Source organism: Scyliorhinus canicula, chromosome 4 (assembly GCF_902713615.1).
Source record: "Scyliorhinus canicula chromosome 4, sScyCan1.1, whole genome shotgun sequence".
NCBI lineage: Eukaryota > Metazoa > Chordata > Chondrichthyes > Carcharhiniformes > Scyliorhinidae > Scyliorhinus > Scyliorhinus canicula.
In genome coordinates, this window is record NC_052149.1 from 47,278,741 (window position 1) to 47,295,224 (window position 16,484).

A 16,484-nucleotide genomic window follows, 5' to 3' on the forward strand; every position below is an offset into this window, starting at 1 on the left:
CCCCTAAGATCCGCCTAATCTCCCCCATCCCCCCTAACGGGTCAGAAATATATAGGAGTAGGTTGTCTGCATATAACGAGACCCTGTATTCCACCCCCTGCCTGGACTAGCCCCTTCCAGTCCTTTGGCGCTCTCAGCGTCATCGCCAATGGCTCTATAGCCAAGGCAAACAACAGTGGGGAGAGAGGACATGCCTGCCTTGTCCCCCAGTGCAGTCTAAAGCAGTCCAAACTCACCCGGTGTGTCCGCACACTTGCCACCGGTGCCTGATACAGCAACTGAACCCAGTTACCAACGCCCTGCCCAAACCCAAACTGTCCCAGGACTTCCCACAAATAATTCCACTCCACCCGGTCGATGGCCTTCTCTGCATCAAGAGAGACCGATCCAGTTGGCAAATGTCTCTTGATGGTTTCATCTGGAATGTGTGGGAAGTTGTCATGTGTGGGAAGTTGTCCTTTTGCCTTCATTAGACAGTGAGGCAGTTTCTAAATACACAAGCCAAGCCATCTGATCTTTGGCAGCTACCTTTGCAACCCATTGGCATTTCTTTAAAAATAGCCAATTTCTAAAGAGTGCACTTTGAATATAGTTCATATCTTGAAGGTTAGGAATACGACAAGTCTTTACTGGACATAACATGGACATTAATGAATTTATAATAACTCCAAAATTGCTGTGGAAAAATATGTAACATTAATAAAATCTTGATGCAATGATTTGACTGGTATAACATATAACAATGATTGCTTTTTCTCACTGATCAAAGCATATCTGACCAATTAATAATATATATCAAAATTAGCAATCACTCCCCATCCCTTCAATGGCAATATTAGTATCATATTGAATCGCTGATGTAATAGGTGTTCACCCTCGCCTCGCTGATTTGCTGATGAGAACTCAAATCATTTGTTTTGTTGAAAGAATAATTAGCTGTCATGCATTCCTATTTCGCCTCTGCAAGTTATCAGTGTAAATACTGAGAAGATGATGGAAATATTTATCGCTACAAATGATTGAAATGGCGTAGTTTCAGATGGATTGTAGCTTTCAAAAAGCGATTTGGATCTGTGTAACAGCTAAAACCTGCATGTCTATCGTGCCTTTAATATAAAATGCCACACAACACTTTACAGAAGAGTTGCCAAACAAAATTTTACACCAAGTTATATAATGAGCTATGTAATGAGCTACTAATTTAATGATTAGAAGATTACATGGAACTTCTGGTGAAAGGCTATCATCGACCTGAAACATGAACTTTTTCAGATGCTGTCGGACCTGCTGGAGTATTTTCAGCAGTTTCTATTTTTTATTTCTGATTTCCAGCATCTGCAATATTTTGCTTTTGTGTCGAAGTTCGAGATGCCATGAGACTAGTGTAGGGTGGAATCCGCACGAAGCATCAGCAAACTGTTGTCAGAGTTTAGAGAAGCGAATGGCAGATGAAGCGAGTGAGGTCCAGAAGATGTTTGCGGATACATCGAGGGATGCACTGATAGATGAATTTTTGTAACAATTAATAGCTTTATTCTTTCATGGGAGGCGGATGTTGCTGGCAAGGCCAGCATTCATTGCACATCTCTAATTGTCCTTGAACTGAGTGATTTGCCAAATCAGAGTGCAGTTAAGAGTCACAACATTTTTGTGATTCTAGTGTCACAGGTAGGCCAGAACAGGTAAGGACGGCAGATTTTTTTCCCTCGAGCATTAGTTAGGTTTTTAAACAACAATCTTTGTTGGTGCTAGCTTTTAATTTTTGTCTCTTTTTATAAAGTGAATTTAAATTTCACCAGCTTTCTGGTTGCATTTGAACCCATGTCCCCAGATGATTAGTCTGGGCACCTGGATTACTAGTTCAGTGATGTTACCACTAAGCACTAATTTTAATCTAGCTGATGTACAAAGTGTAGAAAAAAATGTGGTAAAGTTGGTGGACACCATAAAATCCAAAAACAACAGATGATTGCCCGTGTAATATTCTGGCCAGGAACAGTCTCCAGCTGTAAAACCAATGGCCAGACACAGACCCTCCTGGAGTCTGAAATCTCCCAATCACAGTGGTGGTGGGCAAGGGCAGGAGACTGATCAAAATGTTGCATGAGAGCAGCAAATCAGCAACTAGTTGGGTCTTATGGTATGCCTAGTATAATTTGGAGCAGAAATAACTTCTTGATGTGGAGAGGAGCCAGGGATTTGAAGCTAAGTTGAAAGATGTACATCTTGATATTTCCACACCTTTTCACAGCTCACGGATCCAAAAATAGAAGATTATAGATAGAAAGCCAAGTCTTAAAATGTAGTTTAATGCTGAAACGTGGTTTTGATGCCCAATGCTGTCAAGGTTTGAAATAAGATTTGAGAGAGAATCCAAAGTCAGGGTCTTTTTCAAATCTTTACCAGAGTTCACAGGGTTAGGTCAGGGACTGGTGTTGAAACATCAGACAGAAGACTAAAACTAATACACCCACTCTTTGAATTAAGGGACCTTAATGAACGGAAAAGCGAGTCCGAGAGAAAGAGCAATGGATGACAGCAGGGAGTCACAGATAGACGTGCATAGTGACGTGTTCCCCAGGGAGCCAACAGCCCAGGATAAGGAAGAGGTGCTGAGTGGTGTGCTTCAGGTGTTTCATTATTTGTATTCATGACATCAGTAGTCAAACTATCAAATAACAGCAACTTTTTTCGTACATTGTAAAATAGAAAAACATCCCAACGTGCTTCTACAGAGAGGAAATCTGTCAAAAAATGGCCATTGATCCAAAGCAGATATTTGCAGGAATGACCAAAAGCTTGGGCAAAAAGAGAGCCTGAAGTAGTGAAAATGAAGTGGAGATATTTCAGGTGTGAGACCCAAGTGGCTGAAGGAGAGTTCAGAGAATGGGTTATTGTGGCTGGAGGAAGTTGGAGATGAGGAACAATGAGGCAACGAATAAATTGAAATACTGGGTAAGAGTATTAAATTTGATTTGTTGAGGGATCGGGTCAGAAAGACTTAATAGCTGCATGTGGAATAGGATGGGGGTGGCATAGTTTTGGAATTCCGAAGTTCTCCAAAGCAAACAAATCACAGACCAAACAGGAGAAGATTGAAATAGCTGCGTTTGGAGTGAAAAGAGATGGGGAAAAGAATTTCAACAGCAGCTGGCTTAAGGCAGAGGTAGAGTAAACTGCTGTTCTGGAAGTGAAAGAAGGAAGAGTAAGGAGAGGAAAGTTTAACTCCATGTTGAATAGTATTACAAAGTTTTAGGTGGTGTGGCAAATAGTGGCCGGGTGGGGTAATTCATAGATTATCATAGAATTTACAGTGCAGAAGGAGGCCATTCGGCCCATCGAGTCTGCACCGGCTCTTGGAAAGAGCACCCTACCCAAGGTCAACACCTCCACCCTATCCCCATAACCCAATAACCCCACCCAACACCAAGGGCAATTTTGGACACTAAGGGCAATTTATCATGGCTAATCCACCTAACCTGCACATCTTTGGACTGTGGGAGGAAACCGGAGCACCCGGAGGAAACCCACGCACACACTGGGAGGATGTGCAGACTCAGCACAGACAGTGACCCAAGCCGGAATCGAACCTGGGACGCTGGAGCTGTGAAGCAATTGTGCTAACCACAATGCTACCGTGCTTCCCCAATTGAACTAATGAGGGTAACCTAATTACAAAGGAAGAGGAGAGTGATGTGATCAACTCTGCCAAAGGCTGCAGAGAAATTGAGAAGGATGAAAATGGAAAATGCACTAGTCTCTGGATGTCATCTATTACATGAATTAGGACTTCTCTTTTAAAATCTCCTCCTTTATAAGCTTTGGCAGCTTTGCACCTACGAGACAGTGGTTTGTGCCATGGTGGTGCTTGTGCACGTTGCTCACAAGGAAACTGAGCTATAAAAACTTGTGGGACTGTTTCTTCCACGTGTGCAACTTGTTCTCTTTAGGTGAAGGAACTGGAGACGTTCGGTGGGGAGATGGACGAGCGATTCAAGAGGCATGACCATGAAATGAGAGTGTAATTTAAAGCCATGGTAGAGGAGGCTTTTGGCCCAATAAGAGAGCAGCATGTTAGGATTGCTATGGCTGTAGGGTGAGCAGGCCGAGAAGTTGAAAGGCTTGGAGGAGGCCTTGTCTCGGCACGAGGACCATCGGAACCTGGAATGGTGATTTTTGGCGACAGAAATAAGGGCCTCATGGCAAAACTAGATGACATGGAGAACAGGCCAAGGCATATGAACCCAAGACTGGGTTTTCTCAGCTGGTGGGCGAAGATGAAATGTTTGTTGCGCCTCAGCTGGACAGGGCACACTTGAGGGAGAAGCTGAGGCTGAAATAGCCACCGCATGCCGTGAGCATTCGGTTCCACAATTTTTGAAGGAAGGAGCGGGTCCTGCATTGGGCCAAGAAATGACGGAGCATTGATTTGGACAGGAAAATAGTAAGAATTTGCTAGGACATCAGCACTGAGCTGACAAGGCAACTGACGGTCTTTAATAAGGTGAAGACGATCTGTGCAATCGGGGAATGCAGCCCACCAAAGCTGAGAGTCATGGCTGACTCGGAAGGACTTCTACTTCCAAATTCCGGAGCAGACTGTAATCTTCAACATAGATCATGGGTTAGGCACGGTTTGAGGGTTCTGGGTGGGCTGTTTGGTGATTGGGCTAATGGTAGAGATGGTTAGATGGGGGGGAGGGGGGGGGGGGGAGACGTGTCCTCCATTATATTTTCATGTTTTATTTTCGGGTTCGGTAGGTGTTGGTCCGTTGGGGGATGGGGTTTTTCTTCCCTCAGCTTTGGTTTTGTTTAATATGGTTGGGGATGTACCATGCGGGAGGGGTGAGCCCTGGGCATCAGCAAAGGCGTTGGTTCAGGAATAGGTGGGACCTGGGGGGAATAGGGGGTTGGACACCTTTCCAACGCTAGAAAGTAGGCTCATTAACAGAAGCCAGGTGGGGGGAGGGGGGTGGTGGTTGTGGTGGTGGGGGGTGGGGGTGGGCGGGGCGATTGTTGGGCTAGTTAGGTTCGATTCAATGGATCTAGAAGTTTACCGGGAGGGGGGTGGGGCTAGTGGAGGTGGCAGGCTGTCTGCTGACTGGGTGGGGGTGAGCATGGGTTTTTGCTCACTTAAAGAGTCTGGGGCCGACGTGATGCTCCTCCAGGAGACCCACGTGTGTGAGCGGATTCAGGTGCGTCTTTGGAAGGCTTGTGTGAGCCATGTTTCCCACTCCGGGTTCAACAGCAGGGCCCGAGGGCTGGCGATTCTCATTAATGAAAAGGTCAGTTTTGTTTGGAGATGGTAATTGCAGATGCGGGCGGATGGTATGCTTTAGTAATAATCTTTATTAGTGTCACAAATCGGCTTACATTAACACTGTAATGAAGTTACTGTGAAAATCCCTAGTCGCCACACCCCAGCGCCTGTTTGTGTACACTGAGGGAGAATTCAGAACGTCCAATTCCCTTAACAAGCATGTTTTCCGGTACTTGTGGGAGGAAACCGGAGCACCCGGAGGAAAGGCACGCATGAGGTATTAGAAGGTAAATAGGTGGCGTTGGTAAATTGAAATGCCTCGAATTGGGACGATACAATGTTCTTGGAGCGGTTGTTGGCAGTGACCCCAGGCCTAAATACCCATTAACTTATTATGGGAGGATGGAGGGGATATGAACTGCGTGCTAGACCGGAGGGTGGCCTGCTCTAAGCCAAGGTTGTTGGTCCCATGGAGTATTGCAAAGGCATTAATTTCATTATAGGAGTAAATTGGGGGGGGGGGGGGTTCTGGCATCAGGGGAAGGGATGGGTGTGTGGGGGAGGAGTTTGGGCATCAAAGGGAAAGTTTTTGTTCTTCTCCTCAGTACATAATGTGCTCTCCAGGATTGATTACTTTTTTGTGAACTGGGCATTGTTGGCAGGGGTGAAGAAATTGGACTACTCGGCAGTGGTCATTTCTGACCATGTCCTATACTGGGTGGACCTGGAGTTGGAGGTAGACCAGGACATCACAAGGAGTTGAGATTGCATGTCGGTCCGCTAGCGGACCTGGGTTCTCTCCAAGGATCGCGAGGGCTATCCAGGATTATACCTTGAACAATGATAATGGGGAGGTTTTGTCCTCGATACCATGAGAAGCTCTGATGGATGTAATCAGGGTAGAAATTATATCTTTTAAGGCACATGTTGAGGAGGCAAGCAGGAGTGGGAAAAACTGGTAGATTATATCATAGAGGTAGATTGCAGACATTCGAGCAGGCCATTCCCAGAATTACTAGCAGATAGGAAATAACTACAAATACAAATCGATTTGATCTCCACCACCACAGATGAGGCGGTGCAACAGTTGAGAGGGAGATTGTATAGATTGGGACATGGGATGGGGGGCTGGTTTCGACTAGGAGAAGGTGAATGGAATATTTAGGGCTTTGTACGAGGAGTAAAACAGATCCAAACCGCCTCCAGATGAAGGGTGTTTATCTTGTAAAACTGGAAGGATGCTGCCGGAATTGGATTTCCTTACAACTTAACTACTGTTCAACAAGTACTTTATCAGCTCTATAGTGCTTTGGCACATCCTAAGGTTGTGAAAAGTGCAATATAAATGCAAGACCTTTCTTTTTGCTTTATCACGGTAAATCAAGATGGTGTTGACGCGACAACTGTGAAAATGTGAACTACTTTGTGAGATACCCTGAAAATTGAACAGTATTTGCAAGCTCACATGAGGCTTTTTCTATTTGAGAAATATATGGTATATCTGTTACTGCGACCACAGAATCACACTGAAGGAGGCTATTTGGCCCATCATGGTATGCTGGCTTACTAAAGGAGTAATTCACCTGGTGCCACTCCACTGCCATCTCTCTGGAGCCAAACATATTCTCCCTTTTCAAATAATCCAATAACCTCTTGATGTTCTTTGACTGGCCTTGCCTGTACCACTCACTCAGACAATGCAGCCTGGATCCCAATTACTCGCTGTGTGAAAAATCTTTTCCGCATGTCACCATTGCTTCTTTTGCAAATAAACATAAAATTCTGCCCTCTCATTCTTGATACTCTCATCAATGGGAACCATTTTCCACTAGCTACTGTGTTCAGTCCCGTCATAATTTTGAATACCTCTTTCAAATCTCCTGTGGACCTTCTATTCTCCAACGCAACAGTCCCACGTCTCCAACCTGTTCAGGTGACTGAAATTCCTGATTCCTGGATCCATTCCCATGAATCTTTCCTGCACCTCACTAATGCTTTCACATCATTCCTAAAGTGTGCTGAACAGATACTCCAGTTGAGGCCGAATCAGTGTCCTATACAAGTTTAACATAGCTTCCCTGTTTTTGCATTCAATGCTCCTATTAATAAAATCTATCATGCTCAATGCTTTATTAACTGCTCTCAACTTGCTCTGCCAGCTTCAATGATTATCCACGTATCCCTCTGCGTCAACATGCTCGTTGACTGTGTTGCTTCTTTTTTAACAAAATATTAAAATTACTCCTCATTCAGCAGTTACTGCAAAATAAATGCGAAAGCCATTGAATTTGCCTCTTGACAAATACATAACCTTTCTCAACTTGATGGACATTCTACTTACTTTGTTATTGACCTTAAGACAAATTGTTGGCAACTGAAGCACTGAATGGGAAAATCAGCATCCTTGACTGCAGGGTTCCTGACATGACTGCATCTATACACTTTTAAATTGAGCCCCAGGAAAGCTAATCTTTGCTAGACATTAGTGCTCCTTTTTAGCTGGTTTTGCCTCTGAACAAAATTGGAGAAGCATTTCATCTAAGAGCTAAGAACTCTTCGGAAGCCATTTAAAATGGAGACAGTGTAGTAGCGCAGTATCATGTTTGTGATTCCTTAAACCCTGATACCAGATGTGTTATTGAGCGCTGCTGCTGAATATATGACAATGATTTAGCACATGCATATGGTGGAGGTTACTGCACTGGTGCAAAACTAACAAGGCACGGAACAGAAGCTCAGCTGCAAATTGTGAATGCTTTTCATTATTCAAAATAGTCATTGCAGATATAAAATGAAACAGGTAACATTGCTTTCGTATCATTTTTTTTGGAGACCTCTGCAGCAGCAGACATTGTATTTATATTTATTAATTTGTGAGGAGGAAAATGCATGGTTGATTACTTGGAATTCTAAAGCTTTTTGAGCAAATTGCTCTATTATTACCTCTTAAATAGTAAATATCAAGTCCTGTTGTTAGAAACTGCATCTTGGTGTTATAATAATGCTGATGCATTAAGTTTTTATTATCATTCGTACTTGTTATAATTTTGTGTGGGTTCAGTTTCTAATGATAGGTGCTATATTTTGAGTTAAGATCTGGAAGTTAACTCGTCGGAGCAATTAATGTTTCCTTTTCGCTCTCGACGGTGCTGATATTAAAAAAGGCATGCGTAAGTGAGAAGGTTAATTCTGTGTTTTGTTCCAGACCCAGTTGACATTGCTGTGAAATGTGGTTAAAATGGAGTATTCATAATGCTGCACTGTCATGTTTAACGTCTTGTACTCAATCCTGTGAGTGTCCTCCATGCTGGAAAAGTATGCAGTGGGTTTCACAGCTGAGGGCTAAATATTCTAGAATTAAATTCTGGAATCTATTGAAAGTATTTGAATCAACGTAATTATTTCAGGAAACAATTTTTATGTTGATTTATGAATGCTGCTGCAGTTTTTTGCTTGGACGCAAAAAGGGTTGAATGACTTAATTTTTTTTGAACAAAATATTAGAGTGATGCCTATTTCAGTTCTGTGTTAATAGGAAGGATAATATTTTTTATCACAGTCGGCCGCAGCCTTGTCTCTGAGCCAGAGCTCTGGGTTCAAGTCCATTCTGGGTCTTGCTAGCTTCACACCTAAGGAAGGTGAATTCACAACGTGGCCAAGCAGGTTGAATGTTAGCTTGTAAATTCTCCTGGGCGGCACGGTGGCGCAGTGGTTAGCACTGCTGCCTACGCGCTGAGGACCTGGGTTCGATCACGGCCCCGGGTCACTGTCCGTGTGGAGTTTGCTTATTCTCCCTGTGTTGTTGTGGATACCACCCCCACAACCCATACATGTGCAGGTTAGGTGGATTGGCCATGCTAAATTGCCCCTTAATTGGGAAAAAAATAATTGGGTACTCTAAATTTTTTTTAAAAGCTTTTAAATTCTCCTAACTTACACCAATGACAGGCAGTAAGAGTGGAGAGATTCCTGCTCAGTCATGTGATGGAAAGAAAATTGAAGTCTCCACGACATTGTGAGGCAACCTAGGCCAGTGAGTGGGCTGCATGAGTTTCCCTCCTTCATCTCAGTGGGCCACAAGATTGAAATTGGTTATGTTGACTAACTATGACCCCATGAATAAGATTGAATAAATTTAATACACACTGAAAATTTCATAGATTTATAAAACATTGTTGGGAATATAAAGGTAGTTTGAAGGGATTTATATTTGTATTCGTAAACATTAGAAATAAGCTATAGTTTGAAGTGTGTTTAATTTAACGACTCTGTGCCTGGAAGGGTAAAACCTATGGTTAGATTCATGCTAAACAAATGTGTTTGTTTGTGTGGATTGGTTCAGTTCCAACTGTGTTTCTGTTGTGCTTGAAGAGGGCCACAGTGTGAAGAGTAAATAAACCAGCAATGGTTGTTTAGCAACTTAGACCTCGTAATAGTAGAGAAGCTTTTAAGTTTTAGTTTAGTTAATTTGATGCAGTTGCAGATAGGTAGTGAGTGAGAAGGCATCTCGCAGCTCTGCTAGAAGCATTTGGTTTAGAAGGCCAGAGCAAGAACATTTCTCTCAGCTTTTTGAGAAGAAAATCCACAACATGGAGTAGCAGTTAATAAAACAAGTACAGAGGCCTGAAGAGCAGCTAGTTAGGAAACTAGAAAAATGAAGAGACGTTTCCAAGATGTATGAGGTTAAAGGTGAGAGAACAGATCACTATTCAGAAATGACCGAGTGACCTGAGAAGGATGAGATGTGTGAAGTAATTTTCAGATTTGTGAGATTTTACTGTAGCCTGTGGAGCACGAGTTTAAGTAACTATGGAAATTGTTGGCTAGATCTTGGAGTTTGTGTAAAAGCAGTTAAGACAAAGAAATTTGAAAAGTGTAAAATCCTGGACTGGATTCATGTTAAATGTTGAGCGGATATTTTGTTTAAAAGTGTCATTTGTTGGGTGGCATGGTGGCGCAGTGCTGCCTATAAGAACATAAGAACATAAGAACTAGGAGCAGGAGTAGGCCATCTGGCCCCTCGCTCGAGCCTGCTCCGCCATTCAATTAGATCATGGCTGATCTTTTGTGGACTCAGCTCCACTTTCCGGCCCGAACACCATAACCCTTAATCCCTTTATTCTTCAAAAAACTATCTATCTTTACCTGAAAAACATGTAATGAAGGAGCCTCAACTGCTTCACTGGGCAAGGAATTCCATAGATTCACAACCCTTTGGGTGAAGAAGTTCCTCCTAAACTCAGTCCTAAATCTACTTCCCCTTATTTTGAGGCTATGTCCCCTAGTTCTGCTTTCACCCGCCAGTGGAAACAACCTGCCCGCATCTATCCTATCTATTCCCTTCAAAATTTTAAATGTTTCTATAAGATCCCCCCTTATCCTTCTAAATTCCAACGAGTACAGTCCCAGTCTACTCAATCTCTCCTCGTAATCCAACTCCTTCAACTCTGGGATTAACCTAGTGAATCTCCTCTGCACACCCTCCAGCGCCAGTACGTCCTTTCTCAAGTAAGGCTATGGCGCTGAGGACCCGGGTTTGATCCCGGGCCGGGGTCACACTCTGTGTGGAATTTGCACATTCTCCCAATGTCTTGCGTGGGTCTCCCCCCACAACCCAAAGATGTGCAGGGTAGGTGGATTGGCCATGCTAAATTGCCCCTTAATTGGAAAAAACAAGAATTGTGTACTCTAAATTTATTTTTAAAAAGGTTTCATTTGTAAAACCCTGCGTGGACTTTGGAGAAAGCCTACTTGTAAGAGAAGATTTTAAAGAGTGTTTTTGGGAGCGGTGTTCAAACCTCCATGACAATCGTCTGGGGCGTATTCTGAGGAGACATCCACAAACATTCATTTGGGACCCAGAGTGGAGAGTTTATTTTTGCACAGTCATTTTGTATGTTTGAAAGGAACTTTGTGTCAATGAGATCATTGTGGATTAAGATGTACTTTGTAAGCCGTGTTAATGCTAAAGTAATTGATAAACCAAGGGGCAGTAATAGCGTATTGTATAATAAGCCGTAATTTATTTTTTCATATTTAATGTTTTCTCCTTGTTGTTAAAACCAATTAGCAGTCCTGTGACATTTTTCTTTGTTCCTCCCTGTTTTATATTTAAAACCAAATAGAAGTTATGCTCCTTTGAGCCGGGTTCCATTCTGAGGCCTTCCCGTCCACTTCTGTCATGAACTGGGATTGTAACAAAATGCTTAATCATTCATATATTAATAGTATTGTCATCAACTTCAAATGGTAAAAACAAAATAAATATTTACACTTTGGACGCAGAGGGAGCGCACGGCTCTCACAGATAATGTGGTGTGCAATCAGGGTACACCTCACTTCATTTGCCCTTTCTTTAAGTGCGTATCTCTTTAGCCAAAAAGGTAGGCAAAATACTACGCAAAAGGAAATCAGTGGAATGTGGCAATCCTGCGCATGGTCAACGGTCAGCAAAAGGTTTTGTTGGCCGCACTTGAATCCAGACTGCATGTGGCTCGCAGGCCACAGGCTGACCACCACTGCACTACCAGGACTATCCAGAGCTCCACGTTACAACATGCATGTAAAGGTGTATGTTGCCACAACAAATCTTTGACTTTTTGGAGAGCCAGTTGTCTCACCTGGCTGGGCGGCCAGAATGGATCAGATTCATACCAACAGCATGGGGTTTGATCCCAGTTCCAGCTGGGATAGATTTGGGACTGGCATCCTGGCCCCACCCGTGGTGGAGATCCCGGTGCTGTGGGTTGGACCTGCCTTCGAACAGAGAAAACAAGAATGTTTTTTTTTATAAAACAGTAAAATGAGAGTGACATTCAAACTTGTTTCAAAATAAATGATTTGTGCAGTCTGAGCAAAATAAGTCCAGGTTCAGCCTCCTAAGATACTTTTGCCGAACCAGCCCTCAGTTCATTTCTTTATACTGAGTTTTCATTTCCTGTCTTTGTTATTGCTGTTTATTGGTTTTTGCTCATGGCCACAGATGGGTATGACTGACCAACGTTTCATGTTCTGAGCTGTGGTATTTTCAGTTGTTTGAACTGGTTTCTTCTGTACAACTGATTCCAAGGTTGTTTTTGCCCCAAAGTACATCTTTTGTTTGTTATTGAAGTCCCACTTGACTTTTCATGATGCTTTCACATCTCTATGATGGATGATGAAGTGTTAACATATTTTGTTCAAAGGAATATAGAGGGTGTCCCAAAGGTTATTCTGATGGGGTTAGATGTAAGCACACACAGGAGGAGCTGGTGTGGAGCATAAAGAACAGCACCGAGCAGTTGGGCCAAATGGCCTCTTTCTGTGCTGTACTTTTTATCTGGGGAAAACAAATCAAATGGAATTCTGTTAATTGTATCATTTGGAGGAAGAACAGTATGCTGGTCTTGGATATGTGCTCTGTTGGTTGCAGTGTAACATTGACCAGGTTAGAAGAAATGTACTGGCTCCCATTTATTTGCCACCTCAGTTGGTCACAATAAAGATTTAAGTTTATTTTTCAAGAGGATATGCCTTTTCCCAATCTAAATATATTTAACTATTCATGCAGTAAGTCATAAGCCAACCAAACAAGATTTTCTTGAATTAATTAGTGAATTTATTAACCATTAAATAGATAGTTTAATAGACTATTTATAGACTAATAAATCTGAGGGAAAAAATAATAAAAACACAATTTCTCTCACACAGTTATCAGAAATAAGGAAATTTAGCGTCCAATAAAAAAAGCTAAAGAGTACATGGTTAAATGGCCTTTGCTTGTCCTTGAGGCGCAGGTGGTTAAGCTTTATGGCCGATTTGGATTCGCTTGTTTGGTGGATATCATCAGATTAAAAGTTATAATTATTGGGAGATCTCAATTTGCTGGTAGATTTCCAGTGAAGTTGTCTTTCAAACCTGTTAATATACTTGTTCCAAAAGAAAGAGTGGGAGGACACGCAGCTTTTCGATCTGATTCATCTGAAAACTTTGTTGACACTACATGTGCTTCTTGCAATCTCTGTCTGGAACCAGGTCTATTATCCCTAACTCATTGCATATTACCACGGGGTTTTCGGTGGGTTTGTCTGCAGCAGCGACTGTTTCAATCTCCAGCAACTTTGCAGTTTATTGTCTTTTCCTCAGACAGTAATGAGTTTCAGTGGATCTTGAATTATAGGAAATGTCCCTCTCTTCACTCACCTGAGGGCGTCTTGTTTGCTTTTCCTCCTTCCCCTTGGAAGGTGGCCTTGCAAATAGCAAAATTTCCAGTCAATTGAAAGTTTGAAAATTATGATTTCAGAAATAAGGGGGCAACGTCTCATGACAATATGATGAAATACAGGCGACCCATTCAGATGCCAAGCCATTTCCTTCTTTCAGTGAATTCATGATGTGCTATTCGCAACCTAAATTTATAAACCCTAACAAGCTGAACCAGTTTTGTGCCTTCAGTAGATCACAGTTCTTATGGCAGAATGCTCTTGCATGAGATTGTGACAAATGGGTGTTTCATCGCAATTCAAATCAAGTCATCCATTTTATTAGGAGGCAGCTAATTACTTCATGCTTGGTTTACTGAATCTATGTTGAATTTGGTGTGAACAGCCAGCTGATATTCCTATTAAATGCTGGTCAACAACAGACTCAGTTTGTCTTCAGAATGAAAAAATTTTGTGCGTCATGGAAAAAAGATTAAAATGAAACTATGTCCAGAATGGGTGTATCTTATTAAGACTTGTTCTTTCTTCCGAAATTGGTAAGGCGTATTTTAGAATACTGTACACACTGGCCACCTACATCATTCCAATGCACCATTTCAGAGTTTATTTTCTGGTTGTTGCAATTGTTCTAGATGCACAAGCTCGAAAAGGTATTTGGCAAGTGTACTGGAAACTTCCATGTTACTGAGGGCTTGTACAGACAATTGACTCTCGTGTCGCTTTAGTAATCTGTGACCACAATATGAATATTGAGCAACATTTTTCAAAATTAAGGCAGCTGTTAACTGGATGTGTTTTGTTACTGGACATATGTCTATATGTTTGGTTGGAAATTATATTTCTAAGATTACATGATTCAAGATTTGATGTAAATGCAGTAATCGGTTTTAATTGCAAAGCTGTTTGGGTGATCACACTTCTTCCTGATATCGGCACAGTAATTCGTTCTTTGACCCTGCGAGATTATTGCTCCACTTTGCTTTCCACCCCACCTGAGAGAACTAACCTCTGATCCCATGTTGAGTCACAATCATATTTATTTTGGTATATATTGTTTTGAATTAACTTTGCCCTTTAGATTAAAGATTTGCACTTAAGAAAGTCATTACCTTGGTGGGTGGAGTGGTGGTAATTTATCTTTGGAAATATTGCTATTGGTTTTCGTATGTATTATAACAACAAGGAAAGGGACGCAAAGAGAGAAGAAAATAATCAGGTATGAACACATAGTAAGCATATATGCAGACGTGGCATATTAATATTAATCTGTTATTACAACGGTGCTATTAAGTATACAGTTGTTGCCCCATGGTACTAAAACATACCGGGGTGTGTTTGAGGCCACAAAGGCCTACCTTGTTGTTTTTTCTCGTGGCTGCCTCCATGGGTTTTCTTTCCCTCAGTACCCTTTGGTTTCTCTGCACCTCTTCCCTTGCTCTCTGGGTGATGCCTCCCCTCCAATCTTTAACTCTTCCCGCCATTCCTTATTGGTCGCTGGTCACGAATAGGCTGGTAAATTGCTTCTATGTATTGCGGAAGCCTTCTTCTGATCCTCTATTGGTGAATTTTATCATCTCTAATTTGAGGAATTCTGTTAAGTAAGACAGTTAGTCTGCGGCCTTTGGTGGCGCTGCTGATCTCCAGCCAAGCAGGAGTGTCTGGCGGGCGATTGGGAGGGTGAAGGTTAGGGTGTTTGCTCCTCTCCCTGTAAAGAGCTCTCTTGCTGTTCCGATACCCCAAAGATCAACACTTGTGGGCATGGCTCCACCATCATCCCCACAACCTTTGACGAGGTCTCGAGAAAGGCGGTCCAGCGCCCATCAACTCTGGGACAGAACCAGAACTGTGATATGTTTGGCCGGACCCCCGGCAGCATTTACATTTGTGCTCCACCTCTGGGAAGAGCCCGCTTATGTGGGTTCTGGCCAAGTGCGCCCTGCGACTTTAGCTGTGGTAGGCTTGGCCCTGCACATGAGGAAGTGAAGATCGTCCTGTACAGCACTTCGATCCAGAGTCCCCCCCCCCCCCCCCATCTCCATGCCCAACTCCTCCTCCCACTTTCCCCATGTCTCGTCAAGTGGGGCCCTTCCCACTTCCAGCAGTCGGCCGTACGTGTGAAGGCAGTTGCCGTACCCAAGTTCGTCCAATGTTAGAAGTCTGTCCCGTTGGGTGTGTCCGGGTAGCTGGGGGAACGTTGCGGTCTCCTTTTGGAGGATGTTTCTCAGCTGCATGTGCCGGAGCTCGTTCCCTTGCAGGGGAGCTGGAGCTTGCCCGTTTGTTCCCCCAGGGTTGCTGCTCTGTCATCCACGTAAAAGTCACCTACTGTCAGTACCCCTTTGTCCTGTCTTCACTTTTTAAAGGAGGCTTCTATTGTTATGGGGGGTGAATTTATGTTTTTTGCAGATGGGAGCTATAGTGGACATTGCACCCAGGTTGAAATGGTGCCTGAGTGGGGCTGCACGGTGGTGCAGTGATTAGCACTGCTGCCTCATGGCACCGAGGAACCTCGTTGTCGCCTGGCCCTGGGTCATTGTCGGTGTGGTTTGAACATTCTCCTGTGTGCGTAGGCCTCACCCCCACACCCAAAAAGATGTGCAGGGTAGGTGCATTGGCCAAGCTACATTGCCTCTTAATTGGAAAAAAAGAATTGGGTACTCTGAATTAATTACAAAAAAACGAAATGGTGCCTGAACTGAGTCTTTGTAGGACACTCTTACGGATCCGAGGGGTCCCCCCCCGCTTCCACATTGTACACGCATGCAGATCATCCGCATAGTGAGACTGTGCTCCCTGTCTCCCCTCTAGTGCCTCTACACCCCTTGGCTGATCTTGAGAGCAATAGCCAGTGGCTCGATTGCCAGGGCAAATAGCGGGATAAAGGGCCTTTGTGCCTCTGTGCAGCCGGAAGTATTCAGAGCTGGTGGTGTTTGTCTGTTCACTCTCCATGGGAGTGCTGTATGACAGTTACTCCCATGTGGTGAACCCTGGCCCAAACCAAACCACTCCAGTAGGAGGTACCTCCA

General features: G+C 43.2%; 1 protein-coding gene across 4 annotated transcripts in view; it reads left to right on the forward strand.

Moving 5' to 3' along the window:
- Nucleotides 1–16,484, forward strand: part of mast2 (microtubule associated serine/threonine kinase 2) — a 524,270-nt gene that overhangs the window by 19,185 nt on the left and 488,601 nt on the right. The window contains exon 1 of one of the 4 annotated variants that reach the window (XM_038794191.1): nt 7,835–8,060. The exons of 2 other annotated variants lie outside the window; for them this stretch is intronic. In XM_038794191.1, the coding sequence (XP_038650119.1) occupies nt 8,013–8,060 (48 nt within the window). In that variant the 5' untranslated portion in view covers nt 7,835–8,012. Of the gene's footprint in view, nt 1–7,834; nt 8,061–16,484 lie in introns of those variants that run through there. One more of the 4 variants, XM_038794192.1, reaches the window with a different exon arrangement.